The sequence below is a fragment of the Drosophila elegans genome, unplaced genomic scaffold (assembly GCF_018152505.1).
Source record: "Drosophila elegans isolate 14027-0461.03 unplaced genomic scaffold, ASM1815250v1 contig_814, whole genome shotgun sequence".
Taxonomy (NCBI): domain Eukaryota; kingdom Metazoa; phylum Arthropoda; class Insecta; order Diptera; family Drosophilidae; genus Drosophila; species Drosophila elegans.
In genome coordinates, this window is record NW_024546167.1 from 3,402,229 (window position 1) to 3,428,207 (window position 25,979).

A 25,979-nucleotide genomic window follows, 5' to 3' on the forward strand; every position below is an offset into this window, starting at 1 on the left:
TATTTTGAGTTTTGCTTTTTAAGAAAAATGTATTTAAATTCTAAATTTCTGTAAAATATTAAAGCAACCAAAAATAGGAGCAGCCAAATGTATAAAATTTTAAAACAAATACTTAATTACGCTTTTAATAAACGCGATTAAAAATATAACTAGTCAAGATTACATTTACCGTTTTAAAACATGTTAAAAAATTTTGACAAAAAAAATGTTTACACGAATTCAACTATTGCATCAGCTGCTAACAATTGTTGAAAATTGAGAAGAAAAAAAACTATTCCACACAAAATAAACTGAAAATTTTGTTAAATTGCTTTAAAAAGAGTATTCGCCTATTTTTTTTATATTGGTGAACGCGACCTAGTGTAAACGGGGCCTACATAACATTATGCGAGTGCCTCTAATAATTTCTGCAAATCTTTGCAATATTCCGCTATCTTGACATTAATCGGTCTATCGCTTTTTACCGGCATTTCTGGTTCGACGTTTGGCTTGTACCCCTTTATTTAATTATACTTTTGTTTGTTAAAATCAAAGCTTAAAGCTATGACCGACACTAATGGGCCCGCTGTACGCATGCCATGGTAATATGTCGTTAAGTTTTGGATTTCCTCAAGTTACACATTCGTATTTTAAGGGTGGAGAAGTATCGTCCGAGTGCCTTAGATGATTTGATATCTCACGAGGAAATAATATCAACAAGTAAGCTTGCGCGTTCTAGCCAATTAAGCAACTCACTTATTAAACAATCAATTTCCTATTTTCTTAAAGTAACCCGCTTTATAAGCCGCAAGCAACTGCCTCATCTATTATTTTATGGACCGCCTGGCACGGGAAAAACGAGCACGATATTGGCGTGTGCCCGTCAACTTTACTCTCCACAGCAGTTCAAGTCTATGGTTTTGGAACTTAACGCATCCGATGACCGAGGAATTGGAATTGTGCGAGGTCAAATCCTTAACTTTGCCTCCACGCGGACCATCTTTTGCGACACTTTTAAGCTGATCATTTTGGACGAGGCCGATGCCATGACCAACGATGCCCAGAATGCTCTGCGTCGCATCATTGAGAAATACACGGATAACGTGCGATTTTGTGTGATTTGCAATTACTTGAGTAAAATCATTCCGGCGCTGCAATCGCGTTGCACCCGCTTTCGATTTGCTCCATTATCCCAGGATCAGATGATGCCCCGACTGGAAAAAATCATTGATGCCGAATCGTGAGTTCTTGTGCTACCAATCAATCCATTTCACTCTTTATCTATTTTATCAGCGTTCAAATAACCGAGGATGGCAAGCGGGCTCTACTAACTCTGGCCAAAGGCGATATGAGAAAGGTTTTAAACGTTCTGCAAAGTACCGTGATGGCATTTGATAAGGTCAACGAGGATAATGTCTACATGTGCGTGGGCTATCCGTTGAGGCAGGATATCGAACAGATTTTAAAAGCCTTGCTATCTGGCAATAGCTTGGAGTCATCGTTTAAGAGTATGTTTGTATTCCATTATCATTATTATTATTATTATATAGTTTCCTTTTAAACAGCTGTCGAAAGTGCCAAGTACGCTAGAGGGCTTGCTTTGGAAGACATAATAACAGAACTACATTTATTTGTTATGCGGCGTAAGTGCTTGAATATTTTATTCTGAAATCTTCTTAATTATGTGTTTCAACAGTTGAGCTACCAATGTCGGTGATGAACAAGCTTATTGTTAAGCTGGCACAAATCGAAGAACGATTGGCCAAAGGTTGTACAGAAGTTGCACAAACGGCAGCCCTAGTGGCCGCCTTCTTCATTTGCCGGGATATGGTTTCAATGGAGAAATAATAAATAAGTTATTTTCTAACAATAGGCTTGGTATATATAAGAAAACGCTAAAATATTTTTATGTGTTTTTAGGACAATGAGGTGGGAGGCTCTTAATAGGAGAACTAAGCATTTGATAACTATATGTAAACTGCTTATTTAAGCCTTACTGTTCTTAAGATCCATTTATTTAGGTGGCAACGAATGAATCCCCTGGACCGAAACTTCACAACCGATTGTTCTGCAAGACTTCATAAATATTTTTTTATAAATAAAAACTTACTTTACTGAAAATGATTTTTTTTATTATTTATAAACCCTTTAAATGATTGACTTAGTGTGTTAATTTCCTTAAAAGCAAACTGTTTTTATGAAAGGTTTTCTTTACACATGTTGCACCCGCAAAAACGCTTGATCCGATCAGTCTGTTCGAATGGCCCTCGATCCTTGTTACGAAACCATACATCCCCCGGCATTACTTTCAGGAGTTCCAACGCTTCCGTGGATTTATCCTGGATGCGGGGATCGTTCTCGAGAAATCGCAAAGTGCAGGAACCTGTGCAGCTACACAAGCAAGTGATGTGCTCAAACTCGTAGAAGACCAAATAGAAGAACGGTTCACCCGGGCAGCTAAAGCTCTCCTTTAGCTCCAGCCGGGATTTGGAATTCTCATCCAACCAGGGATGTTGCTCGCTTACTGATTCTGGTGGCGGCGAATTTGAATCCTTATCCTGTGAGTCGCAGAACTCTGTTACTAATTCTGGTGGCGGCGTTGGCTGTGAGACGGGAGTCGCAATTACTAGCTCTGGTGGCGGTGAATCAAGGGTTTCTTCTGCTGAGACGCTCGCGGAGTTGTCTTTCGTTTGGCTGGGTATCACTACCATGTCATTGGTGATTACGTGGGTATCAGTGTCAGCTAGCTGTGGTTGTGAGTCCAGAATCTCGATTATTGGCTCTGGTGGCGGCGACGCGATGTTTGGTAATGGTGAAACGCTCGCCGGTCTGGCTCTCGGTTGGCTAGGGATCACCGTAATGTTGCTACAAGTGCTACTACAACTATTATTACTATTGGTGCTTATGTCAGTTTCGTTGTCTTCGGAGAAAACAGGAGACACGTTCGCGGGAAGTGCTGGCACCTCCGGGCCCGTTTTTGGCACATAGAACGAAGCATCCACATGGCCCTCGATGCCGGCCATTGATGCATCCATATTGCGTGCCGGACCATTGGCGAGATTTCGTTCTACGTCCAGGCACCCGGCGCACTTAAATTCGGTGGACTCGGTGCCCTTGCTCAGGCGCAGTGTGCCCGCCAAGCACTTGGCATGTGCGCCCGTTGAGGCGCACAACTTGCAGGCCAAAATCAGCCAGGTATTCTTGTTGAAGACCCTGCCACTGGGACACAAGCATGGTTCCACGTCGCAGCGCACGTTGCGCTCATGAAGCTCACGATAGGCGTTCTGCTCCCGCTCCCACTTGGCATCGCGATCCGGCACGAAAATCGACTGCAAGCGTATCATATCTCGGAACTTTTCCGATCGGCACCAAATGCAGCGCAAGTAATATCCGGCGGCCAGTGCGTATTCACGCATACAGTTCTTGTGGGCAAACCCCTGGCGGCAGCAATCCCCGTAGACGACGTTGTGCAGCGAGAAGTGGAGGATGGGGGCCAGACAGATGTCACAAGGGATATGCTTTGGCGGATTGGCCACCAATTGCCGCTTGTAGTCATCCATCGGGGTGCAATCGAAGCAATAGCTATGAAACTGGCCCTGGAACTCAAAATTGCAGCGATTTATCAGGCCGCACTTCGAATGGAAATGAACCCGGCAACCGTGGCACTGGATAGTGGCCCCCACCTTTGTGCAGAAGATGCACTTACTCGTTCTTGCCACGGCCACCAGCTGCCGGATGTCGCGCAGCAGAAAACCCAGGATGCCGCTCGAATCGCCGCCGCGCTGCGGTAAATTCGTGGAGAGAAGCTGGCAGACCGAGAAATTAGCATTATAAAGTAACCCTTATTACAATGCAGACACACACCAGGCAATAGTAATGCACCCGCAGCTCCTTGTGGACCATCCAGTCCCCGAAGAGCAATGTATCCTCTTCCTCATGGCCGCTGTGAATCCCGCAAATATCGCATTTTTGCTTCTTGTTTTCCTCCATTCTCAAAGCGACCGCTTAGAAATAACGGAGATAAGTGTGACCAGGCTATTGCTTTCAATATATTCCTTAATATGAAATACCACTGGCAAGAAAGTCCTTAAAAAAAAGAGGGTATTCAATCATTTTGAACTCTCAAACACTAAGCCCGCGAAGCTGAATTGTTTTTAACACATATTTAATTTTCTTTTTTTTTTACAATTTAAAATATTAAGTAAGCAATGAACAACTGAAATGATACTACTATATTTGATGCTGAAATATTATTTTACATGGTTGCCGTGACTATTTAATGAAAAGACATAGGCAACTCTTGTTATCAGTTGTTTGTCAGAGTAAAGGTTATACGGGGAAAGTTTTTTATTTTTATATTGTGTTTTATATCATTTTTTTCTAATAATAGCTTTATCATAAATTCCTCCGATAAAATATGTATGCATATTTGCTTAGCCTCGGAATTATATGCTTCACTGCGTTGTGAACTTTTGACTAAAATTATAATACCCTCTGAAGAGGTATTAATATTATAGGGATTCTTTTTCAAAATATTTTAAGTTTTTAAAAATGTATATACTTCTACTGTTTGTATATTGACATTTACAAAATTGATTTTTCCTTGTGTTATTCCATTGTTCCTTTGAAAGCATCAACTTGGTGGCGCTATCTAAGCGAGCTTTACAAAAACAAAGTGTAGTATAGTACATTTTACATTAAACAAAATATCACTGCTTCGTTAATTGATTGTGAATCACGTATCCCGATTCATATCTTTAAGAGCAACAATTCTTGTTTGTGTCAACACTAGCTCGAGTGCTTAAAATTGGGCGTTGCAGGCTGGTTCCTCCTTGATTAATATGGCTGCCGAAATTAAGCCAGCGCAGCGGACCAACAATGATCGCTTTAACACGTCCAAAAAGCCGGAATTGCTGAGTAAGCTGGAGGGCAGTAGCGATGATGTGAACGCAGCCATCCTAATTCCTGGCGAAAACGGCGTAATTAGCGTTTCCGATGACAAGTGCGTAATTGTGACACTCATTGTATATGTTTGCATGTATGTACACTCCTATGTGTTTACAATTGCCTGTTTTTCCCCAGAACCGTTCGTGTTTGGTTGAAACGCGACTCCGGTCAGTATTGGCCAAGTATTTGCCAGTATATGCCCTCCGGCTGCACGGCCATCGAGTACGTCCCGGAATCCCGACACTTGTACGTTGGCCAGGAGAACGGAACGGTCACCCAGTATGCTCTCTCCGAAGACTGCAATCGGCTGTCCTTCTTGCGGGATTACTTGTCCCATCAAGCCCGAGTTGTGGCCGTGGTTTACTCGAAAACCCACAAATGGGTCCTATCCGCCGGCAAAGATAAGCAGTTCGCCTATCATTGCACGGAGAGCGGCAAAAGGGTGGGCGGATACAACTTTGAGACTCCATGCACTGCACTCCAGTAAGTATGATAAATCGGGGGCTGTTACATTGGACATATGTAAGATAAGCGGGTGTCATTTAATTCAATCAAGCTGCCCCCTATAGCACGGATATGAACTAAGATTCGTTACGGTCATATAAAAAGATGGCTCACGACCTCGATAAAGTTGGATCTTTAAATATTTCCAAACTTTTAGTGAAGACTTTAATTATAGTCTTAAAACAAACAATAGTTAAGAAAGCCCAAATCAAAAGAATAAACCCGCAGTTTTCAAGTTATCTGGTTAATTTTTCCACACAAAACTATAACTATTTGGTATTATAGCTTTCATGTAAAACTTTATAGCAGTTTTTATATAATTTATATATTTAATGAGCAGATAACAGATAAATATAATCGATGTACAGGTTTGACGCATTAGCCAAGTATGCCTTCGTTGGCGACCATGCTGGACAAATAACAATGCTGCGGTGTGATGTTCAAGGAGTTCAGCTGATTACCACTTTTAAAGGACATACAGGTAAAATTTAACCAAAATAAATTTTGATACTGAACTAAATGTATACTAATTGGACACATTTTAGCGGAGATACGATGCTTGAGATGGGTTGAAGGGCCACAGCTTTTATTTAGCGGCGCCTGCGATCAGTCTGTAATCGTTTGGGATGTTGGTGGCAAACGTGGCACTATTTACGAGCTGCAAGGACATAGGTAGCTCAATTCTCGAGTTATGTTTAAAAATTCGATACTTATCAGTATTTTTATCAAACAGCAACAAAGTATCTGCTCTGTCGTACGCAAACCAAACCCAACAACTGATAAGCTGTGGCGAAGACTCTGTAGTTGTTTTCTGGGAAATGAACGCGATGCGGAAAGAAGTTCCTGGCTGGGTGGAGTCCAACAACTGCCAGCTTTGCTCCAGGCCCTTTTTCTGGAACTTCCGCTCTATGATGGATCAGAAACAACTGGGTAAGAGAGATAGTACTGAATACAGGTGGTGCATGTCCAACAACAATGCTTTCTCCTCGCCAGGAATCCGGCAGCATCATTGTCGCCACTGTGGCAAAGCAGTGTGTGACAATTGTTCAACCAATCGTATTAACATACCCATAATGGGCTTCGAGTTTGATGTTCGTACCTGTGATCCGTGCTACAAACAACTTCAGACCGTCGAGCGCCCCTCGCTGGCCTCATTTAATGACGCCAAGCACTCCATTGTGTACATGGACCTCGATGAGGACAGGAAACGTCTGTTGACGGTTGGCCAGGACCGGCTCATCAAGATCTGGGATCTCTCCAACATTTGGGCATAAGACTTCCTCCGTACGCACACGCATAAAATCCAAGTCGACGTACCAAAGGTATAATCATTCGCGAGGAGTTTCGGTCTTAACTGAAATACCCAATAATGGAACGATGTGGGCTGGCCATGACTAAATCCAGACCCAGCTAGGCTCTCATATATTCGATGTAAAGCAATAATCATTGTATGTACGTATGCTTACATAAAACACATAAATACAAGAATCCATCGATAAAAGAAGGCGGTTTTCTATTGTTTTCTAAGGAAGTTTTATTGGTGTGTAGTGTATACTTAATATCCACCCCTGCCCGGTGGTGGTGCTCCTCGTAACATGCTTGGCGGCGGACCGCGCATCGGTGGAGGAGCGCCGCGTCCCATGTTGCCTGGCATCGAGGGCATTCCTCCGGGAATCATGCCGGGTGGCGGGGCGCCCATCATCGGAGCCCGTGGCACTCCACGTCCCATCGGAGCCATGTGCTGTTGGGCGGGTCCGCCCACGCCTCTGACCGGTCCTTGGAGACCCGCTGGCACGGCGGACATGTTAATGGGCACTCCTCGCCCGGCCACTCGTCCGATTCCCGGTCCAGGAGCTGCTCCCGGAATGGGAACGCGGGGTAGACCCTCCTCCGGCGGCGGAGGACCTTCCACCGTGAGGGAAACTATATTCTCGCCGCGCAGCAATACGAAACCGAGAACTCGCTTTTCCTCTCGTTCGGGCACCTTGGAATTCTTTGAGCGAATCTTGCGGAACTCCTCGCAGTCGCCCAGTATCAAATTCATGTGTTTGTCGAACGCTTTAAAGGTCCCAATGAAGGTCCGCGAGTCCTGGAGGACGATTCGCACCCGATAATTCAGGTGCTGAATCATTTTATTGTTCTTGCCGATAGTCTGAAATAAACAAATGGGTTTTGAGTTGTGAAATTAATCTACATATAGATTGAACACACATAGGCCGCGGCATTTTTTGCGAGTCATTTGCAAGTTCGTATTTCCAATTGCCGGTAACTATATAATTTTCATTGTAAATGAATGCATATTTCATTAATACTATATTCTTTATACTAATTGAATTAGAAACAAGGAAACGAAGCAATTTGTTTTATTTATTCGCATGCATGTTTGCATGTATGTACATACATATGTACATGTCAATGTAAATATGGAATCATAACCGCGAAAATAATACACGAGAATCTACTAAAACCTAATAGAGCTTAACAAAACTTGTAGTATTAAATTAACTTACCATTTTGTTTGATTTCTATAATAATTTAACCGCTGGTAAATAAAATATAGATGCCGGAACCTCAACACGGCGTTTTTCGATAGGAATCAAGAATAAATCGAATGGGATATGCGGTATTCATTGTTTAATTCTTATCGAATATAAATCGAATCAAACAAAGCAAATCAATCGTTTTTTGTTATTTCTTAAAGATTATTTTAAAGATAAAGAGATTTGGTACAATTAAGTTTATTCATTGAGACAAATATTATTAAGGATTATATATATCAATATCACATCAAACTTTGGTTTCTTATTAAATTTAATTTTAAATCGAGTTTTTTTTACCAGAAAATTAGACAATATGCATATATTATTTATTAAATGATTATAAATATGCAAAGAAAATAATAGGTATTATTTGAATTATTAAAAATAAGTCAAGACTACATTATAGATTTTTTAATATTGTTCCTTATCGCCGTTGTTTATTACAAAATAAATTGTGTTTGGTTTTCTTTTGTTTTTTAATAAACTTTATTAGTGTATTCTTTAAAAATTGAACATTTAGTTTACTTTCCTATTAATTTACTTCGAAATTTGACATAATAAATCAAAAACACACCCATTAATATATTCCGTACCATTATTCCGAATGTTCTCACGTGCTATCGAATACTTATCGAATCGAGAACGTGAGCCATCCCTGAACAAATGCGTAAAATCGGAACCACGACCCTCTGTTCACATGCGGCCACGTCATTTGAACTCTCTTCGGTTCTCTCATTTATGCTGACATTCTGAGAAGTTTTTTGAGGAAGCGGCAAAGCCCTCAGTTTTTTACTCGTTGGCAAATTAGGCGAAAAACAATTTGGTAACGTATGCAGCTGGCGAACCGCTGGACAACTTCCATTCTCATCGTTAACTTTTCGCTTTCCTCACTTTATAGGGGTGCGTTCTAACACACATCCAAAACGAACAAAAAAAAAAAACCAAACAACAGACAAGTCAACGGATTAGATCAAGATGAATATTTTTCGGTTCGCTGGAGATCTATCGCATGTGTTTGCCATTATAATACTGCTGCTTAAGATATGGAAGACCCGCTCCTGCGCCGGAATATCCGGCAAGTCGCAGATCCTGTTCGCAGTGGTGTACCTGACGCGCTACCTGGATCTCTTCACCACCTACGTCAGCCTGTACAACTCGGTGATGAAGGTGCTCTTCTTGGCCACGTCCGGGGCCACGGTCTACCTGATGTACGTCAAGTTTAAGGCAACCTATGACCACAACCACGACTCCTTCCGCATCGAGTTCCTCCTGGTGCCGTGCGCCCTGCTCTCGCTGGTCATCAATCACGAATTCACCGTCATGGAGGTGCTATGGACTTTCTCCATCTACCTGGAGTCGGTGGCCATTCTGCCGCAGCTCTTCCTGGTCAGCAGAACCGGGGAGGCCGAGTCCATCACGAGCCACTACCTCTTCGCCCTGGGATCCTACCGCGCGCTCTACTTGCTTAACTGGGTCTACCGGTATATGGTCGAGTCGCACTACGACCTAATCGCGATCTTCGCCGGAGTCGTCCAGACCGTTTTGTACTGCGACTTCTTCTATTTGTACATTACCAAAGTTCTTAAGGGCAAGAAGCTACAGTTGCCGGCATAAGTGCATAATGTGGGGCATTTGTTTATAAATTGGTACACATCATCAAACGAAATCGTAAACAAAGGCATGATAAACAAAAGAAAAAAAAAACCACGGGCCGTTTGACAACGCGTATTTAGTTCATATGATACAGAAGATGAATCGAGAGAGCTTAAGTTGTAATTATTTTATGAGAAATAAACCGATAATCGGCAGTCAAACTATCTTGCAGTACCGACATCGTACATTGGAAATGTAACAAATGTATTTAACCTCCGTTTTCCGATCTGCACACTCACGGCTCTCACAAATTTTTAAATCCAAAAATATAAAACCGTATTTCGGTACGAAATAACTTTATAAGTAACAATCATTAAACATGTTTTCTCTTTGAAGCAGAGGGGTTTTCATACACAGCAATATCAAAAAGGAGGTCATAGATTTCTTTGTTTAATTTAGAATTAAAAGATATTCATTAAATAGCTTTTAAGCCAACTGTATCCTACAAATCCGAAATAAGTTTAAGTCTTATTGTGTGGCTAATAGTAAAGTTAATGATGAGCGATGTCAACATATAATAATATACCTATTCTGAGTATGCGCTCGCAGAATCGTAAAAACTTAATTTGCTAGACGTTTTGCACAATTTTATTGAATTCCAAACAGTTGTATTACATTTTTGCCACATCCCTTTCACGCTTCGTAGTAAAACCAACCAAACCGAACTTAATTTTAAAAGATGATCATTTTCAAATGCAAAAATAAAACATAATGTGGCATAAACAATATTTTAAAACCTTTTATAGCTATTATATTAAAAACAAAGTGAAATAAATAAATAAATTTTCTTTTATTTGTTGGGCGGCTTAGAAATCATTAACAAAACAAAAATCTAAAAATTAAAAAAAGAATTGTTTAAATAACTGTATATTTCAATTAGGAAAATATTTATAAGAATAAGTTAATCTCTTATAAGATCGGATTTTCATTTTTAATTTTCAGTTAAAAATAACAAAATTATTTCAAACTTTAAAAAGAGTATCAAAATTGATATGAGGAATACCACTAATACACTGTTAAACAGACACACACTTTTTAAACCTGGTCACACTGCCAATTATTCATGTAACCAAAACAAAATGAAAAGAATCGGTTTTTTAAATCGGTTTATGAGGCAAGAGACCACTGCCAGAAACTTTTTCCAGTTCGGCAAAGTCAAGGGGTATGGGGCAGTTTTTTGGATTGAATATCATATTAATTTAAGTCGGTGTACTTACAGAGATACCGGCAAATATGAGCAGATCGTATCTACCGGCCTGGTTTCACCGGAACGGAGTGTTCCCGAAGAGATCGAAAAGCCGCCTTACTACTTTAAAAATCTGCCACCAGGCAACACCCTGGGATCGCCAGAGATCAAAACTCCCAGTCAGATTGAGGCAATGCGTCTGAGTGGCAAACTGGCGGCCCGGGTATTACGTGAATGCGGCAAACTAGCAACAGTTGGCACAACCACCGACGAGATTGACGCCTTTGCACATGGCCGGATTATTGCATCCAATGCCTATCCCTCGCCCCTGAGATACGCCGGCTTCCCAAAGTCCATCTGCACGTCCATCAACAACATCGCCTGCCACGGAATTCCGGATGACCGTCCGTTGGCCAACGGAGATATCATTAATATCGATGTCACAGTCTTTTTCAACGGCTACCATGGCGACTGCTCGGAAACATTTTTGGTGGGCGAGGTCGACGAGCGGGGAAGCTTCCTGGTGGAGGCCACAAGGTCCTGTTTGGATCAGTGCATCTCGCTGTGCGGACCAGGCGTGGAATTCAACGAGATTGGAAAGTTTATAGAGAACTATTGCGACGAACGAGGCCTCGAGTCAATTGCCGCTTTTATTGGACACGGAATCGGAAGCTATTTCCATGGTCCCCCGGAAATATTTCACTACTGTGGGTAGCCTTGACCATAACATTGAATATGCTTTGCTAACCATTATTCCGCAGACAATGAGTTCTCCGGGAAGATGCAGCCTGGCATGACCTTTACAATTGAACCCATTCTGTCCCTCGGTGGATCTGAAATTGCCGTGCTGGACGATGGCTGGACGGCGATTAGTTTGGATGGCGCTCGCAGTGCCCAGTTTGAGCACACCATTCTGATTACCGAGACGGGTACTGAGATACTTACAAGGGAATGACCTGAACTCTTTTATGTACATGATGAATTTTTATTCGTGATTCCCATAAAGTGTTAATGTGTGTTCAGATGGCAGTCTTGTGCAATTTGTGCCGTTGTAATCGTCGACTCCGAGGGGTAAGGTGCTCTATTTCGGTTGAAGAAGTACTAGCCATTTAGCTACAAATGGCGTTGGACTTTTGCACCGGCTTCTGAATGGGGAGGAAGAGCTTGAACTCCGGCGGCAGCTCGTCCTCCGAGTAGAGACGATCGGAGAAGTAGACGCGTCGGATGCGGCAGTTAGCATGGATCTGCACACGAAGTGTCTCCACATAGTTTGTGCCGTACGCGCGACGGGTGAAGTCAGATAAGTTGAACTGAATTTGGTTCCATCCCTCGTCCAAACGCATGGGCATGGTGCAAATAAACGGCTTGACACGAGTGGTCGACTGATAGTTACTGGCCCTGAACCTTCGCCGCACGTTTTTGTCATCCAGAACCTTTTTAGGGGAGGAATGCAACCAGTTACAGGATTTTGAATGATGGTCCTAGGGAGAAAGCTTACCTGTACTTCGAAGGTGAAGTATTTCTTCATGTTCTTGATGATCATCACGAGAAAGGGCAGCTTGATGCCCAGAGTCTTCTTTGGGTCCGCCGGACATGTTATAAACGTGGTGCTGACGTTGGTGCCGACTATTTCAAGAACGAGGCTCTGGATGTCGTTGTCGGTGATGCGCTTGATGTGGCCATTGCGCACTTTCTTATCCCACAACTGCAGCGGCTTTGAGCCAATACTGTACAGAATCGATAGGAATCCTGATTGGAAAGTGTTTTTGAACATGGCGCGACTGCAGTGCAGTGACCGGTTCGGTTCGCCCACAAAGTAATAGTCTCTTGAAAATTTATATAGGGCCAGTTACGTTTGGCCGATAATTTTTGCACAGCCGGAACTCGTACAAACTACGAACATCAATACGAAACTATACTAGATTTTCATGTCAATAAATTTGTTTAGCATGGCATCCTGTTGTTGCCATAACAATAGAGCAAGAGTGTTGGAAAATCTTAAAATGTTTGAAAGTTCTTCTTCGTTTATGCGGAGTTCAAAGTTGCAAAAATGTCTACTTTCTGTTAATTAAAGTGGCAACGATGAAATTTCTTGTTTTTGAAACAGTGGAAAAAAACATTTAGGAAAATTTCAGCAATATATATACATCTTTTTTTGTAGTGACATGTTTATTATAACTAAAAATAATAATTGTTTAAGACTTGCGTTTTGCCCGAACATATTAATCCAACTTTCATTTAGTAAGATTACTTAATTTACCTGCTCATTTCCATATCAATAAAACTCATAGTATTGAGTCTGATATTTACTTGTGGTTTCTGTGACCAACCAATTGAGCAGATTTGTGATCTCTGCCAAATTGGGAATAGTTACAGAGTCATTTCTAAAATTTGATTTTATATAATAGGTTTATTACTTTTCTATGTATTTTATTTACATACATTTCAAGCCTGCTGCTCCGACAATCAGGAAAAAAATTTTATTGGGGATAATAGTACTCGTTATACCCTCTAACATTAAGTATATCCGTCGGAAACAGTTGCAAACAAATATGAGTGCATACCTGTTGCTTCGGCGCCTTTAATTAATTAATTTTCTTAAGGGTTGTTTGATTTGTTAAATATGGTAATTGTGGTTTGCACTAGTAAATGTGGCTTCAAAGAAAAAGTAAAAATGTCTACAACATTGAAAACGTGGGCTAGAAAAAGAGGTTTATTGTAAATATCTACTTTTTAAAGCGAAATCCTATTTCGCAGTCTCAATTTGTTTAGTGTCAAAAGGAAACAGTGGAACTTTAACCGATTGTAGAGCTATCGATATCTCCAGTCATTGTCCAAGTCACATCACTAGTTGATGTGAGTATTAAAAAAAAAAAATAACCAGCTTACAGAATTACAAATGGCATCGACATCAAGGTAAAAACTTTGCACCCATTTGATTTCTGGACCTTTCCTAATGACTTTGCAATTGCAGACTGGACAATAATAAGGTGTGCTGTTACGCACACCCCGAATCTCCGCTGATCGAGGACTACAGGGCTGGCGACATGATTTGCTCCGAGTGTGGTCTAGTTGTTGGCGACCGCGTAATTGATGTGGGCTCCGAGTGGCGAACCTTTAGCAATGAGAAAAGCGGCGTGGATCCCAGTCGTGTGGGTGGGCCGGAGAATCCGCTGCTCAGCGGCGGCGACTTGTCCACCATCATTGGTCCGGGCACGGGGTCCGCCTCCTTTGATGCCTTTGGCGCACCCAAGTACCAAAACAGACGTACCATGAGCAGCTCCGATCGCTCCTTGATATCAGCATTTAAGGAAATTTCATCGATGGCCGATCGCATTAATTTGCCAAAAACTATTGTCGATCGCGCCAACAACTTGTTCAAACAGGTGACCTATGAAATTTGTAAAAAAGGTTATCTTTATGATTTTGATTTTGGTTTTTTGTGTTAGGTCCATGACGGAAAGAACCTCAAGGGTCGATCCAATGATGCCAAGGCCTCTGCCTGTCTGTATATTGCCTGTCGCCAGGAAGGAGTGCCCCGCACATTTAAGGAAATTTGCGCTGTTAGCAAGATCAGCAAAAAAGAGATTGGCAGATGCTTCAAGTTAACACTAAAGGCACTTGAAACAAGTGTAGATTTAATAACCACGGCGGACTTTATGTGTCGTTTCTGCGCTAACCTGGGTAAGTTTTTATAAAACTATTATTTAAAGAAAAATGTAAACGATTTTTAAACTATCAGACCTGCCGAATATGGTGCAACGCGCTGCCACGCACATTGCAAAGAAAGCTGTCGAGATGGATATTGTTCCCGGCCGTTCGCCAATATCGGTGGCCGCAGCCGCCATTTATATGGCCTCACAAGCGTCCGAGCATAAGAGAAGTCAGAAGGAAATCGGTGACATAGCCGGCGTAGCCGATGTCACCATCCGACAGTCCTATAAACTAATGTATCCGCACGCAGCTAAGCTCTTCCCCGAAGACTTTAAGTTTACCACTCCTATTGATCAATTGCCACAAATGTAAATTTGTTTTGGTAGATCCGATGCTCAATACTAACGATAACGTTAAAGGAAGGAAAAATCTTAATTTAATCACAAGTTTACGATTTTATTAAATAAAGTTAGCATAACTAATATTCAAATCGGACTGTTGGACCAATCGGAACATTAATCATTTCCTGTTCCAAGTAGCTGAGTTAAACCCATAGATCTTTAAATTTATTCCATTGTTTCATTATAACTCGCTTTTTGTTTTATTTTATAGTTTATAGCTGGCTTATATGTATCTTGTGTATAAACGATTATAAATAAGCTACTAATCAGAAACAATAATTGCATACTACGTTTATTCGTTAGTTATTTGCGAAATTAAGTACTTTACAAATAATATACTCTCTCTGTTTATACATAAGCTTTAAATATTTTGTTGTAATATGAATGGGTTAACATATACGCAAATAAGACGCACGTTAAATCTGTAAATTTCAACATTTTCAATGGCAAATAAAGTGGGCGTTTAAACGTAGTAGAAAGCAAAATACATGTGCTAACAGTAAATGACGAATTATCAGTCGCCAACAATAGTTATTGCTGAGTTTAAAGTTGTGTAGTTTAAACAGTGTAAATTTGGTTAACTAGTCAATAGACAGCGAGCACTTTTCGTCGTCGCTGTGGCCCACACACTCCAGCGCTGGGCGGTGCTCGGAGTCCCACATCCCGGGGCCACACCGCTTGCACAGGCCACTCAGCGTGCACGGGATCTTCGGCAGCTGGCGGTACTGGTGGAGCAGCCCGCGCGCCTTGCGCACGATCAGCTGCCCGTCCATGTACATGGCCAGCGAACTAAAGTGCAGCAGCATCTCGTCCGGCCGCAGATTCTGGGCCACCACATCGTCCGCATAGACGGCGATGATGGCCAGGCAGAGGAACAGGTGAAAGTAGTCGGTCAAGTAGTTGGACCAGCAGGCCTCCCACATCCGGATGACCACCGCCTCCGTGAACTCTCGCTTAAAGCACAATAGCAGCCATCGGTGGCAGAAGAGCAACTCCATGGAGTCATTGTGCTGTTCCAGGTGCTCGTAGAAGCGCGGCAACATCACGCGTATCAGTTCGCGCAGGTAGTTCAGATTGTGGTCCACGTCCTTGTCGGTGGGAGTGCACACGAAGAACGCCCGCTGCATCAGACCCACGAAGCACCAGAAGGTCTCCGACTCGTTTTGCACTTCGCACAGCACAGGTGCCAAGAGATCACTCATACCCTATAATACAGAGAACAAAACGTAAGTGTTTCTATAAGTAAAGTGATCTGTGTTCGATTCCTATCAACAGATCTAAAACGGAAAAGTTTATGGGTCTCATGAACCTTATGGCTCATAGATTAGATCAGCATTACAAATTACAGAATCGCCAAGAAAACGATTATTACAAAATTAACGCGAATACTGCCCGAAATATCTGGTTGGAATTAATGCCATTTCCACTCCGCCAATTTTGTAAAACTTTTTTTTATTGCGGTTTATCTTATCCCACATCTAGTACCGGTCTTAGTCATTTTAATGACTAAAGTAAACTATAGTTCAAGTTATGAGCTATGAATCTTAGTGAGTCATGAGCCCTTTATCTTGAATAACATAGAAAGATCGAAAAGTCTCCATAATTTGGGAACGTAAATAAAATCTTTCAGAGTCCCAACCCAAAATATTTACATTTTAGGAACCCACCTGAGAATAGGACATCCCAGTGTTGTATATAGCAAAGTTGAGCAGGATATTTTTCATGATTTCGGTGTTGGGGTTATCGTCGCCGCAGAAGAAAGGATTAGTGCGATCCGTGCGTACCACGTCTTTTTCAACCACCTGCACGGTCTTCCAGAAGTGGATTTGCATTTCCGGGGACATGGAGTACAGACGCTTTCGCGTTATTTCCTCGTACTCCTGTCTTTTGATGTCCATTAAGACGGCGCGATCCTCGAATGTCGATGAGAACGAATAGCACTTCAGGAGAAAAGGCCAAACTGTCTTGCGTAAGCTTTTCTCGATTCCGCCAAAGAACACGCACTTGCGCAGAAGCAAATCGTCCTCAATCTGACCCTTTTCATTAAGCAGAGTGCCGTAAAAGAAGTTGGTGGTTATCTTCTGGACATTCCCCTCATCCGGATGCATTTCCGACTTCTTGACCTCCGGCCGACAGACCATAAAGTGTCTATAGGGCAGGTCAAACTTATCCTGACCCGCTTCCGATGTGATGTTGTGCAGAAAGCAGTGCCATTGATGCAGCACCTGCGCCAAATGGTCCAGACCGCCGTAGTGGAAATGAAGTATCTTGTACTGTGATTCCCGCGAAGCGATAACTAGCTGACCGGAAGTACAGTTGTCGTCGTTGAAAAAGAGGCGAAGTGAGCGCATCTGGCTCAAATCCACGGAAAAGTGGCGGCACTTCATCACGGACTTCTGGCGATCGGCAGGCGTCGAGTTGCCGCTATCCGGAAATTCCAGGTTGTGCTTAAAGGCCAAGAGTTCCGGAGTCGTCCACTTGGGGTTATCGGATGCTGGACCATCGCTGGATACGCCGTTTCCACTAGCACATTCGCCGCAGTTATTCCCATCCGGCCGAATGGTAATGCAGTTGAAGGACTGAGATATATTACTGTTCTCAATTTGGGGATTCGAAATCGTTATGTTCACCGATGTGATGGGGTTATTCTTCAGCAGCGCAGTGAGATCGTCAATGGATGCGGTTTGGCCCCCCAGCAACGGTTGTAGTTCGTTCTTCAGCTCTTGCATCTCCGCCGCGTTGTCCTCTTCTTCCCGGATGTCCAGCTCCTGGATCGTCTGCGGTATGGTCACGTGACAGTAGCCATTTCGGGAGTCCGGGGACTTGGTCCTCGGATTGCACTGACCCCGGCAATCCTCGGTGCTCATATTGCTGTATTTACATAGCGATGAGTTCGGAATCCACGTCAGCAGCAGCGTAGGCCTCTTGGCGCTATTGTACTGATCCACAAAGGTCTTTGTCGTGCACGTCAGATAGCCCGGGTTGTGCAATATATCCGACTCATCTCGCGCGATTGTGGGTGGATGAATGCAAACGTTATTCTTGCAGAACAAAATTTCGTTGTCTTCATAAGAAATATCGATTTTTTTGTCCAACCTTTCGTCACCTAGTATAAAGCTAGATGCCTTTTTGATAATGCTTCCTATAGGCATGTTTAAGCGTAATGTTGTTGAGCGGGTAAGTAAAACGCGATTTAAGTTTTCTTTACGGATTAATCTAAGTGCTTTCCAACGGGATGGACTGGGGGAACTTTGCTCTGGCTAGCTTTGGGCTAGGTTAATTTTGGATTGGTTATGGTAGGTGGTTACCATAATTTTATTATTTTACTAGTGACGCATTCAGGGGACCACTTTTATTAACACAAGGGATCAAATAAATGAAAACTATTAACTTTGCTTTTAGGAACTTCTCGCTAGTAGGATGACATTAGAGGAAAAGAATTTGAGTAAAAACTTAGCGCAGGCGCAGTTCTCATTTCCTAGTTTTGAAAAATAGTTTCGATATTCAAGGTTTATAGTTCCTGTTGAATTTTGTTTTAGAAATGTAAGGCCAGGATAATTAACAAATTATATAGTATCGCTATAAAAAATAAATATAAAAAAACGAATACTAAAAAAATTAAGACAAGATTGCGATGACTTATTAATGTAAGCTTATGGTTTTCAATAAGAAAATGTTTATCAAAATGAAGTAATGAATTTAAAAATTTAATAAAATGCTATTTTCATAAATTGTAAAGAGGCAATTTGAAATATTAAAATATATTTTGTGGAATGGTGGCATAGGAACCGAAATGGTTTTGGCTTGCCAACTATCGATATTTATATTTTTACCATCCCTATGGTAAATAGAATCAATAAATGAACGTGTGAAAATATTTACATTGCATTGTTATTGAGATTATTTTGAGTTAATATAATGGCAAGCAAAAGAAAGCATCCTGGAGCCGATAAAGCACAAGAAGAATCCTTTAAGAAACACACGCTTGACTCAGATGAAGAGGATTCGGACGATTACGAGAGGTAATATTGAACAACTTGAAACACCATTGATTGTTTTGACTCAAGTGTTGTCTTTGCAGGGAATATCTTAATGATAGCGATATTGAAGGAGGCGAGGAAGGCGTGGCAAAAGTAGAAGACGATGTAAAATTAACGCCGTTTAATATGAAGGAAGAGTTGGAGGAAGGACACTTTGACAAAGACGGTCACTACCATTGGAACAAGGAGGCAGAGGCAAAGGACAATTGGCTGGACAACATTGACTGGGTTAAGGTAATAACACTATAGTTATTGTGATTAGAAATATTAAATATACTTTGTATAACAGATTGGCAAGCAGAAAAACCCCATTGACCCTGCCAAAGACGACCAAAACTCCAACTCCTCGGACGATGGGATCGAACCTGCGGGAAAGGCTTTCAACTTCTCCATGAATCTCATGAAAATGCTGGAGTTCATGAAAGAAGGAGAGACTGTTAAGATGACCCTGCAACGACTGGGAAGTCAGCGTCCGGTGCTAACAACTCTGCAAAGAATTAAACAGAAGAAGGCCGGCATTGTTGACACAAAGACGCAGGAAATCTCCCAACTCACTGAGCTGGCTAATGAGATCCTTTCGAAGACCGGCAATATGGACATTTACCAAGAGACCTTTGAAAGCATAAAGTCAAAGATCGCCGAGTTGCCAGGTACTAGCAAATCCAAAGTAGCCGATGTCATCGACATGTATGCGGATGATTTCGAAACGAAAGAATTGCAGCGGTCCCAAACCTTGAATGCTACGACAAAACCAACAATGCCTACCTCGGAAGTGACGTGGGAGTTCAAATGGTCGCAAAATGAGACTGAAATCCAGGGTCCATTTACCACTGAGAAAATGTTGAAATGGTCCCAAGAAAACTACTTCAAAAATGGAGTGTATGTCCGAAAGTGCGGCGAAAACACAAATTTCTACACCAGCAACCGCATAGATTTCGATTTATATTTGTAGGCCTTAAATACAGATCATATAATTTTCAGTTGCTTCGTTTCCTGCAATAGACTTTGCACAACATTAATTTTATCATATAACATTATAGATACGTTGGAAGTTAAAATAAAGTGATATAAAAAATGATTTTCGAAACAAAACTTTATAATCAATTTTGGTATAATTGTCCAAACAAAATAATTAATTATTTTATCAGATGATTAATGTTAGTCCCTCTATTGATAGAATTTAATAACTGAATTGTACAGATTGCATTTTCTATTTGTGAAAAGAACACTATCTAATTTGAATTAATTTTTATGATTCTGTTGATTTTAAGGTAAAAAAAACAAAATATAATTACTATATATTTTAATAAAGATGGGTAGTTTGAAATGTGCCACCAAAAAAATTCAATCGAATACCGATAATGTAATCGATGGTTCAGCAGCTTATACCTCCAGAGCTTTGACAACCCTGGAATACACATCGATTAACGTAGCTGAAAATTGTTTTATGTTTAATTAAAGACAGGCGTATTATACGAGAACTATTTGGTGTTATGAGCGTTAAGTAGTCGCCACCGATTTCCAGCCAGGACCTTTGTTACTGTTATATTCTTGTTCGGATTGCCTACTCCTTGAAAAGGAAGCAAATAGCTTAGTGCTTCTGTGTTGGACACTCACTTTTCATCAGTGGGGAGCTTTGGAGAAAATAAAATTCTGGACCAGCCGCAACATGACGACGAAACACATTTATTCCACGACCAATTTATCAGATCTGCAGCTCAAGGAGCAGGGCAATGGTTTATTTGCAGCCCGGAAATATGACGACGCAATAAACTGCTACTCAAAAGCCATCGTAAGTATCACGTATTGCAATGTTTTTGTTGTTTACATTGGCATGTTCTATGCTGCATTTACCATATATGTATGTACATCTCATACATACATATGTATCGTACCAGATTAAAAACCCCACAAACGCCACCTACTTCACAAATCGTGCCCTCTGCAACCTGAAACTCAAGCGTTGGGAACTGTGCTGCCAAGACTGTCGACGAGCCTTGGACATCGATGCCAACCTTCTGAAAGGACACTTCTTCCTGGGCCAAGGACTAATGGAAATCGACAGCTTTGACGAGGCCATAAAGCACCTTCAACGGGGTTAGATTAATGCGAATATGAGTGGCTTGTGTCATAATATCACTCGAATTTCAGCTTATGATCTGTCTAAGGAACAAAAGCAAAACTTTGGGGATGATATTACACTCCAGTTGCGACTAGCTCGCAAAAAACGTTGGAATGTCTTGGAGGAAAAGCGAATACACCAGGAAATCGAACTGCAAAGCTATTTGAATCGGTGAGATAAACTAGTTTAATATAATTATTTTTCATCCGTTTCAAAAAGGCATTTATTATACAAGACAAGACTTATTATAAAAGACACCGAAAGCTGTATTTGATTCCTTTCAAACCACTTTATTAAAAGATAATATATCCGACTACCAAGAAACAAACTTTTTGTTTATAACAATGTATCAGCGTTTCAAACGACCGGAATCTGAGAGACTATCCCAATAAAGTGTACAACAGATCACATAACTTACAACATAAGATATACCTATTAAATTAAAAAAAGTAGATTTAAGTCAAAGAATCTAATTTTGTTAGTTTGTTGTTGTCCTAGTTTTTTTCCTTTGATTCTCTAACGTAACTGGTATTGATTTAATCATAGAAAAGGTTTCGGTTGTCCATCTGGGACCGGAGGGCTTTACAAATAACGTTATCGTCAAAAAATTAATTTAAAACATTTTATACAGGCTTATAAAAGGAGACATGGAAAACCGTTTGGCTCTTTTAAAGCTAAATGAAAATACGAATGAAGAGCAGCTAAAGGACAAGCAGCAGGAAATTGAACAAGAGTGTGTAAGTTCCATAGTTTGAAATTGTAACAGCTTAAATACTTTGCATTACGTATACGAATTAATATTTTTTTTTGTTTTTTCAGGATGACCATATAAAAGAACTAAACAATATATTTTCTAAAGTTGATGAACGACGAAGGGTAAGTAGAAATAAGATTAATTTCAAATAATTTTAGTAGTATTAGAAAAGCTCATTGTTTTGTCTATAATTTCCTTAATTAACTGTTGTTAATTGTTCTTCTTTAATTTGTAAACAGAAACGCGACGTTCCCGACTTTCTGTGTGGCAAAATTAGTTTTGAGATATTAACGGACCCTGTGATAACTCCATCTGGAATTACCTATGAACGTAAAGATATTGAAGAACATTTACAGCGGGTTGGTCATTTTGATCCAGTTACACGCGTGAAGCTTACTCAGGATCAATTAATACCAAATTTTTCAATGAAGGAAGTGGTTGACTGTTTTATTGCTGAGAACGAATGGTCTTTAGATTACTGAGTAAAATATTATTGCATTATCATTGTAATTGATTAGATGTTAAAACCCCGTTCCCATTGTCTAAAAACCAGAATAGTGATAATAAATGTGGATCTGCAAGTGATTTAGGTTGTATTATTAAAAGGTAAAACGAAAAGGACGCCTTTTCATTTGTATCTTAATTAATTGAACAAAAATAAAAATTCGTTGTATAATAGAGTTATAGTTTTAATAAAAAACAGCGTTAAAAAATCTGCTCAGTGGAGATTCACATCTTTCAAAAATTCCAACCATTTCATTTGTTCGATACATTCGCTCCGATTGTCATCGTTTTAAATGCGAACTTCGCCACTATCTTGACAAGAAAATATCGATAAACCGTATGTTTACAAAATTTTACAGCTATCATTTTTGAAGGCATCTTCCTAATAGGTTTTGGATTGGATTTTGTGTAACAATTATTTCGTAATACTATGGATTCCTCTCAAAGTCATGCTCGGATGGCGACGGAAGAATCAGATCAAGATGTTCGAATCTTATGCTTGCAAAATTTGATTGAAAAGAACATTGAGATAGGTAAGTAATCGAATTGCAATACAATGTTAAAAAATAAAGCATCTAATTTAATGCAGAGCAACAAATTGAGAACAATACGTTTGGCCAATCCATCGCGGCAATCGAAGAAATCCTTCGTACAGCGAACGATATAAGCAAGGGACATGAAGACCGCCGTACAAACTCGACGGAGCTTGTTCTGGATACGGAATTGTTGAGGCGCAATCATGAAGTTGTGGGAAAGGCAATACAGCACAACACTAACTTTACGGACAGAATGGTGATCACGGCAATCGTAAGTATACACTAAATAAAGTTTGTTTGTAAATTATTATAATGTAAGGACTGTCGATAGAACGATTTGGTTTTCAAAGAACACGAAGAGGACTGGGACGCTGTATGCGAACTGGCCATTCAGTTTGGCAGACCGCTCTTCACAAATGATAGCATGCTACCGTTCATAGATGTTGCTCCAAAGGAAGTCATCCCCAAACAGCGTGCTCAACGGAAAACAAAATCTCAAGTAAGTCTACTCGTAGTTTGGGATCCATTGCGCTTGCGTGCATCCAACTTTGTATGTAACAGTCAAATGGTTCGCATTCTTTCATCTTATTGGTAATATACATATCTAAACAATAATGATCTTTTTGTAGGTTGAAGAAAAGCGTCCAAAGAGGAGTGATAAATTGGAACGCAAGGACGAAGGTGCAGAATCCGTCAGTCATATGCTGAAACAGATCAGGCAAATATATCGGGATGGCGGCAATCAACCGATTCCGTATTTCAAATTAATTTGCAATCCAAATAACTTCATGGACACCGTTCAGAATGCGTTGCAACTTTCGTTTCTTGTCAAGGAGAACTTAATCTCCGTTGAAAACGGCGAGGATGGTTTGCCTTTGGTTCACGTTGTGAGTTCAAAAAGAGTGGAGGGAAATGAGCCTGCCCAGGCAATTTGTTCTATTGATGTTTCATTTTGTGAGGTATGTATATAGGTTATATAAAAATATTTTGAATCTAAATTTTTGCTCTACAGAAAATGGCAAAGCACTACGACCTATCTGAGCCAATGTTGAAAAGACTTCAAATTAACGAAAGTTAGATTTATGAGATTATTTTTATTAATAGTTTATAATTAAAACACTAAATACAAAAAACATCCCGTTTCAAAACGTTGAATTCATAATACAATTAGTTGGAATTATTCTTCAAATATTGTGAGCTGAGATTTTGACTTAATTGGCATATTTAAAGTTGATGTAAATAGAAGAATATGAGAATTGAAAGAAAAAAACAAAGCGTGACAAATAATAATTCAATAATCTTTTTAAGTTTCAACAATCGATTTAAGTTTCTTATAACAAAACAACTAATAAAAAGAACAAAATTAACCAATGCTGTTTCAGTGCATGTGTGCAATCTTTTAAAGGCAAAATACTAAGAGTTCATCCCCCAAAAGCATTACCCAATTAACGGAATATCTACACAAAATCATTAAGTGAATTTTATTATTCAAACTGTTCCGTTACCCCGCAGTTAAAAAGGTCCCCTCTTTTTTACTCTGAAACACACGTTACAACAGAGCCCGTAAATTTTGAATGTCCGCCTACATTTTATAAAATAGTATGGGCAATTGTAAATAAAAAAATTGTTACAAAAAAAATGTTTCTATATTGACTCTGCAGTGTTTTGCCCGTTGATATTAAATGATTTAATTCACTATTATTTATTAAATAATTTTTTGTGCTAAACAATAACAATAATACAATTTTTAAGAAATTGTGCAAATAAAAAAACTAGGCATTCGTTTTTTAATGAAAACATAAAAATTAACTTAAAATAAAAGTGGAGCTAATAAAAAAAATGGGTTTTTAAAAATAAAAATTCTAATGTAACAAACAATCCTTTTAAAGAAAATATTAAAAAAAAACACTACTTTCTCCTTGGAATGCTCCATTTATTAAAAAATCACTCCTAAGCTTAAAATAAGTGTACTTTTGGCTGCACAGTGCTATTAATTGAATTCCGTTAACTTAATTCTACAAAGAAGAAATTAAGATTAATTAAGATTTATTACACAGAGAAGCTTAGGGTTAATTGCATTTGTGTGGTCGATGGAGTTTAAAGGGCTTGGCGTGAAAAAAAGGCTTGATAATAGTGCAACGTTTCTATACAAACTTGATATATAGCACATTAAATTACTAGTAAGATTATTGTCGAAGTTTTGGATTTTGTTACCTTATGTCGGCGAAAAGGCTATACTGTTAAGTGTATAAAACTGAGCTAATGTATAATTACATATAAAAACCAAAATGAAGATTTATTACTCCATATCAGCATAGCAACAAACGACCTAATTAATAGACTCCCAATCTTGAATTTACAAATTTAATGATGCACAAGCGCAGTTTCAATAAGTTTGCCGAGTTGGGGGTTTGTCTTAGAAAATCTATGAATTAGAGCAATGCATGGGTATACAAAGCGGTTCGTTTGGGTGCTTAAACAAAATTTGAGGTCAAATAGTAGTTTTTTTTACTGAAAACAATTCAAGTAAGGTTTCTATTTTCTAATATGACCTACCCTACTTGACCCAAATATTTTCAGGTGTTTTGGTTTCGGAGTAGAATGCGTTTCGTTGTGTTTTAGGAGTACCTACTTCGTAACACTAGTTTAGAAATTGCCCTTTGACTTTTATTACAAAAGCTGTGCCCTATGGTGATATAATATGAACTTCATTTACATAGCTAGACCTTATTAAATTCTTGTGATCCAGAGTAAAACATGCAAGTTTCGTATATACTCCAATTTCTAATAAAATGTTTTTTACCTATGGTCGCTAAAATTCTTTATTTAATGTTTTTTTTTTTGGAATATGAATATAAATATAGTATTTTTTGATTTACCCATTTCTTTAAGGAACCTTTTCTACTTTCTGATACACTGTCAGGACTCTACATTTAGTAATCAAAAGTGTGGGTAGCTTAATTCCGAATTGAGATCTGCTGAATTATAACCAATTTCGGCTCCATAAATTTCTTTGGATTACTTTCGCATTAAGCGTTTGCGTAAGGTTCGAATGTACATTTGTTCTCGCATTGATATTCCGCTGAAAGCTACATAAAGTTAAATGCATACATATGCAGAGACATCACCCACATTATTGTAACTCACCCGTGGTCACAC

General features: G+C 39.9%; 12 protein-coding genes across 12 annotated transcripts; 8 read left to right on the plus strand and 4 right to left on the minus strand.

Moving 5' to 3' along the window:
• The first annotated feature begins 453 nt into the window (after positions 1-453).
• Positions 454-2,100, plus strand: LOC108142091 (replication factor C subunit 5). The gene is made up of 6 exons (XM_017265785.2): positions 454-581; positions 635-699; positions 769-1,219; positions 1,273-1,487; positions 1,545-1,622; positions 1,676-2,100. The coding sequence occupies exons 1-6, from the start codon at positions 544-546 to the stop codon at positions 1,825-1,827; spliced, it is 999 nt and encodes a 332-aa protein (XP_017121274.1). The 5' UTR covers positions 454-543; the 3' UTR covers positions 1,828-2,100.
• On the minus strand, positions 2,090-4,003 carry LOC108142090 (PHD finger protein 7). The gene is made up of 2 exons (XM_017265784.2): positions 3,844-4,003; positions 2,090-3,785 (listed from the first exon to the last, which is right to left on the minus strand). The coding sequence occupies exons 1-2, from the start codon at positions 3,967-3,969 to the stop codon at positions 2,175-2,177; spliced, it is 1,737 nt and encodes a 578-aa protein (XP_017121273.1). The 5' UTR covers positions 3,970-4,003; the 3' UTR covers positions 2,090-2,174.
• Positions 4,004-4,689: 686 nt separating this feature from the next.
• Positions 4,690-6,931, plus strand: LOC108142036 (WD repeat and FYVE domain-containing protein 2). The gene is made up of 6 exons (XM_017265712.2): positions 4,690-4,981; positions 5,062-5,409; positions 5,799-5,911; positions 5,976-6,102; positions 6,164-6,360; positions 6,424-6,931. Exons 1-6 carry the CDS (start codon positions 4,821-4,823, stop codon positions 6,702-6,704), a joined length of 1,227 nt encoding a protein of 408 aa, XP_017121201.1. The 5' UTR covers positions 4,690-4,820; the 3' UTR covers positions 6,705-6,931.
• Positions 6,932-6,944: 13 nt separating this feature from the next.
• On the minus strand, positions 6,945-8,052 carry LOC108142038 (small nuclear ribonucleoprotein-associated protein B). The gene is made up of 2 exons (XM_017265713.2): positions 7,941-8,052; positions 6,945-7,582 (listed from the first exon to the last, which is right to left on the minus strand). The coding sequence occupies exons 1-2, from the start codon at positions 7,941-7,943 to the stop codon at positions 6,986-6,988; spliced, it is 600 nt and encodes a 199-aa protein (XP_017121202.1). The 5' UTR covers positions 7,944-8,052; the 3' UTR covers positions 6,945-6,985.
• Positions 8,053-8,657: 605 nt separating this feature from the next.
• LOC108142070 (ER lumen protein-retaining receptor) lies at positions 8,658-10,188 on the plus strand. The gene is made up of 2 exons (XM_017265756.1): positions 8,658-8,793; positions 8,869-10,188. The coding sequence occupies exon 2, from the start codon at positions 8,946-8,948 to the stop codon at positions 9,582-9,584; it is 639 nt and encodes a 212-aa protein (XP_017121245.1). The 5' UTR covers positions 8,658-8,793; positions 8,869-8,945; the 3' UTR covers positions 9,585-10,188.
• A 484-nt stretch (positions 10,189-10,672) lies between these two features.
• On the plus strand, positions 10,673-11,831 carry LOC108142103 (methionine aminopeptidase 1D, mitochondrial). The gene is made up of 3 exons (XM_017265800.1): positions 10,673-10,785; positions 10,843-11,516; positions 11,571-11,831. The coding sequence occupies exons 1-3, from the start codon at positions 10,703-10,705 to the stop codon at positions 11,762-11,764; spliced, it is 951 nt and encodes a 316-aa protein (XP_017121289.1). The 5' UTR covers positions 10,673-10,702; the 3' UTR covers positions 11,765-11,831.
• Positions 11,774-12,796, minus strand: LOC108142104 (cilia- and flagella-associated protein 20). The gene is made up of 2 exons (XM_017265801.2): positions 12,308-12,796; positions 11,774-12,242 (listed from the first exon to the last, which is right to left on the minus strand). The coding sequence occupies exons 1-2, from the start codon at positions 12,581-12,583 to the stop codon at positions 11,919-11,921; spliced, it is 600 nt and encodes a 199-aa protein (XP_017121290.1). The 5' UTR covers positions 12,584-12,796; the 3' UTR covers positions 11,774-11,918.
• Positions 12,797-13,613: 817 nt separating this feature from the next.
• On the plus strand, positions 13,614-14,947 carry LOC108141981 (transcription initiation factor IIB). The gene is made up of 4 exons (XM_017265636.2): positions 13,614-13,725; positions 13,784-14,195; positions 14,259-14,493; positions 14,552-14,947. Exons 1-4 carry the CDS (start codon positions 13,709-13,711, stop codon positions 14,833-14,835), a joined length of 948 nt encoding a protein of 315 aa, XP_017121125.1. The 5' UTR covers positions 13,614-13,708; the 3' UTR covers positions 14,836-14,947.
• A 498-nt stretch (positions 14,948-15,445) lies between these two features.
• On the minus strand, positions 15,446-18,312 carry LOC108141980 (TBC1 domain family member 16). Its single transcript, XM_017265635.2, has 2 exons — positions 16,532-18,312; positions 15,446-16,069 (listed from the first exon to the last, which is right to left on the minus strand). The coding sequence occupies exons 1-2, from the start codon at positions 18,014-18,016 to the stop codon at positions 15,446-15,448; spliced, it is 2,109 nt and encodes a 702-aa protein (XP_017121124.1). The 5' UTR covers positions 18,017-18,312.
• A 386-nt stretch (positions 18,313-18,698) lies between these two features.
• Positions 18,699-19,982, plus strand: LOC108141721 (CD2 antigen cytoplasmic tail-binding protein 2 homolog). The gene is made up of 3 exons (XM_017265214.2): positions 18,699-18,886; positions 18,946-19,138; positions 19,194-19,982. The coding sequence occupies exons 1-3, from the start codon at positions 18,783-18,785 to the stop codon at positions 19,854-19,856; spliced, it is 960 nt and encodes a 319-aa protein (XP_017120703.1). The 5' UTR covers positions 18,699-18,782; the 3' UTR covers positions 19,857-19,982.
• A 324-nt stretch (positions 19,983-20,306) lies between these two features.
• On the plus strand, positions 20,307-22,365 carry LOC108141695 (E3 ubiquitin-protein ligase CHIP). The gene is made up of 6 exons (XM_017265178.2): positions 20,307-20,696; positions 20,803-21,001; positions 21,056-21,197; positions 21,658-21,763; positions 21,846-21,902; positions 22,020-22,365. The coding sequence occupies exons 1-6, from the start codon at positions 20,574-20,576 to the stop codon at positions 22,260-22,262; spliced, it is 870 nt and encodes a 289-aa protein (XP_017120667.1). The 5' UTR covers positions 20,307-20,573; the 3' UTR covers positions 22,263-22,365.
• Positions 22,366-22,631: 266 nt separating this feature from the next.
• Positions 22,632-24,187, plus strand: LOC108141990. The gene is made up of 5 exons (XM_017265651.2): positions 22,632-22,817; positions 22,874-23,091; positions 23,152-23,319; positions 23,450-23,779; positions 23,833-24,187. The coding sequence occupies exons 1-5, from the start codon at positions 22,715-22,717 to the stop codon at positions 23,896-23,898; spliced, it is 885 nt and encodes a 294-aa protein (XP_017121140.1). The 5' UTR covers positions 22,632-22,714; the 3' UTR covers positions 23,899-24,187.
• The last annotated feature ends 1,792 nt before the right edge of the window (positions 24,188-25,979 follow it).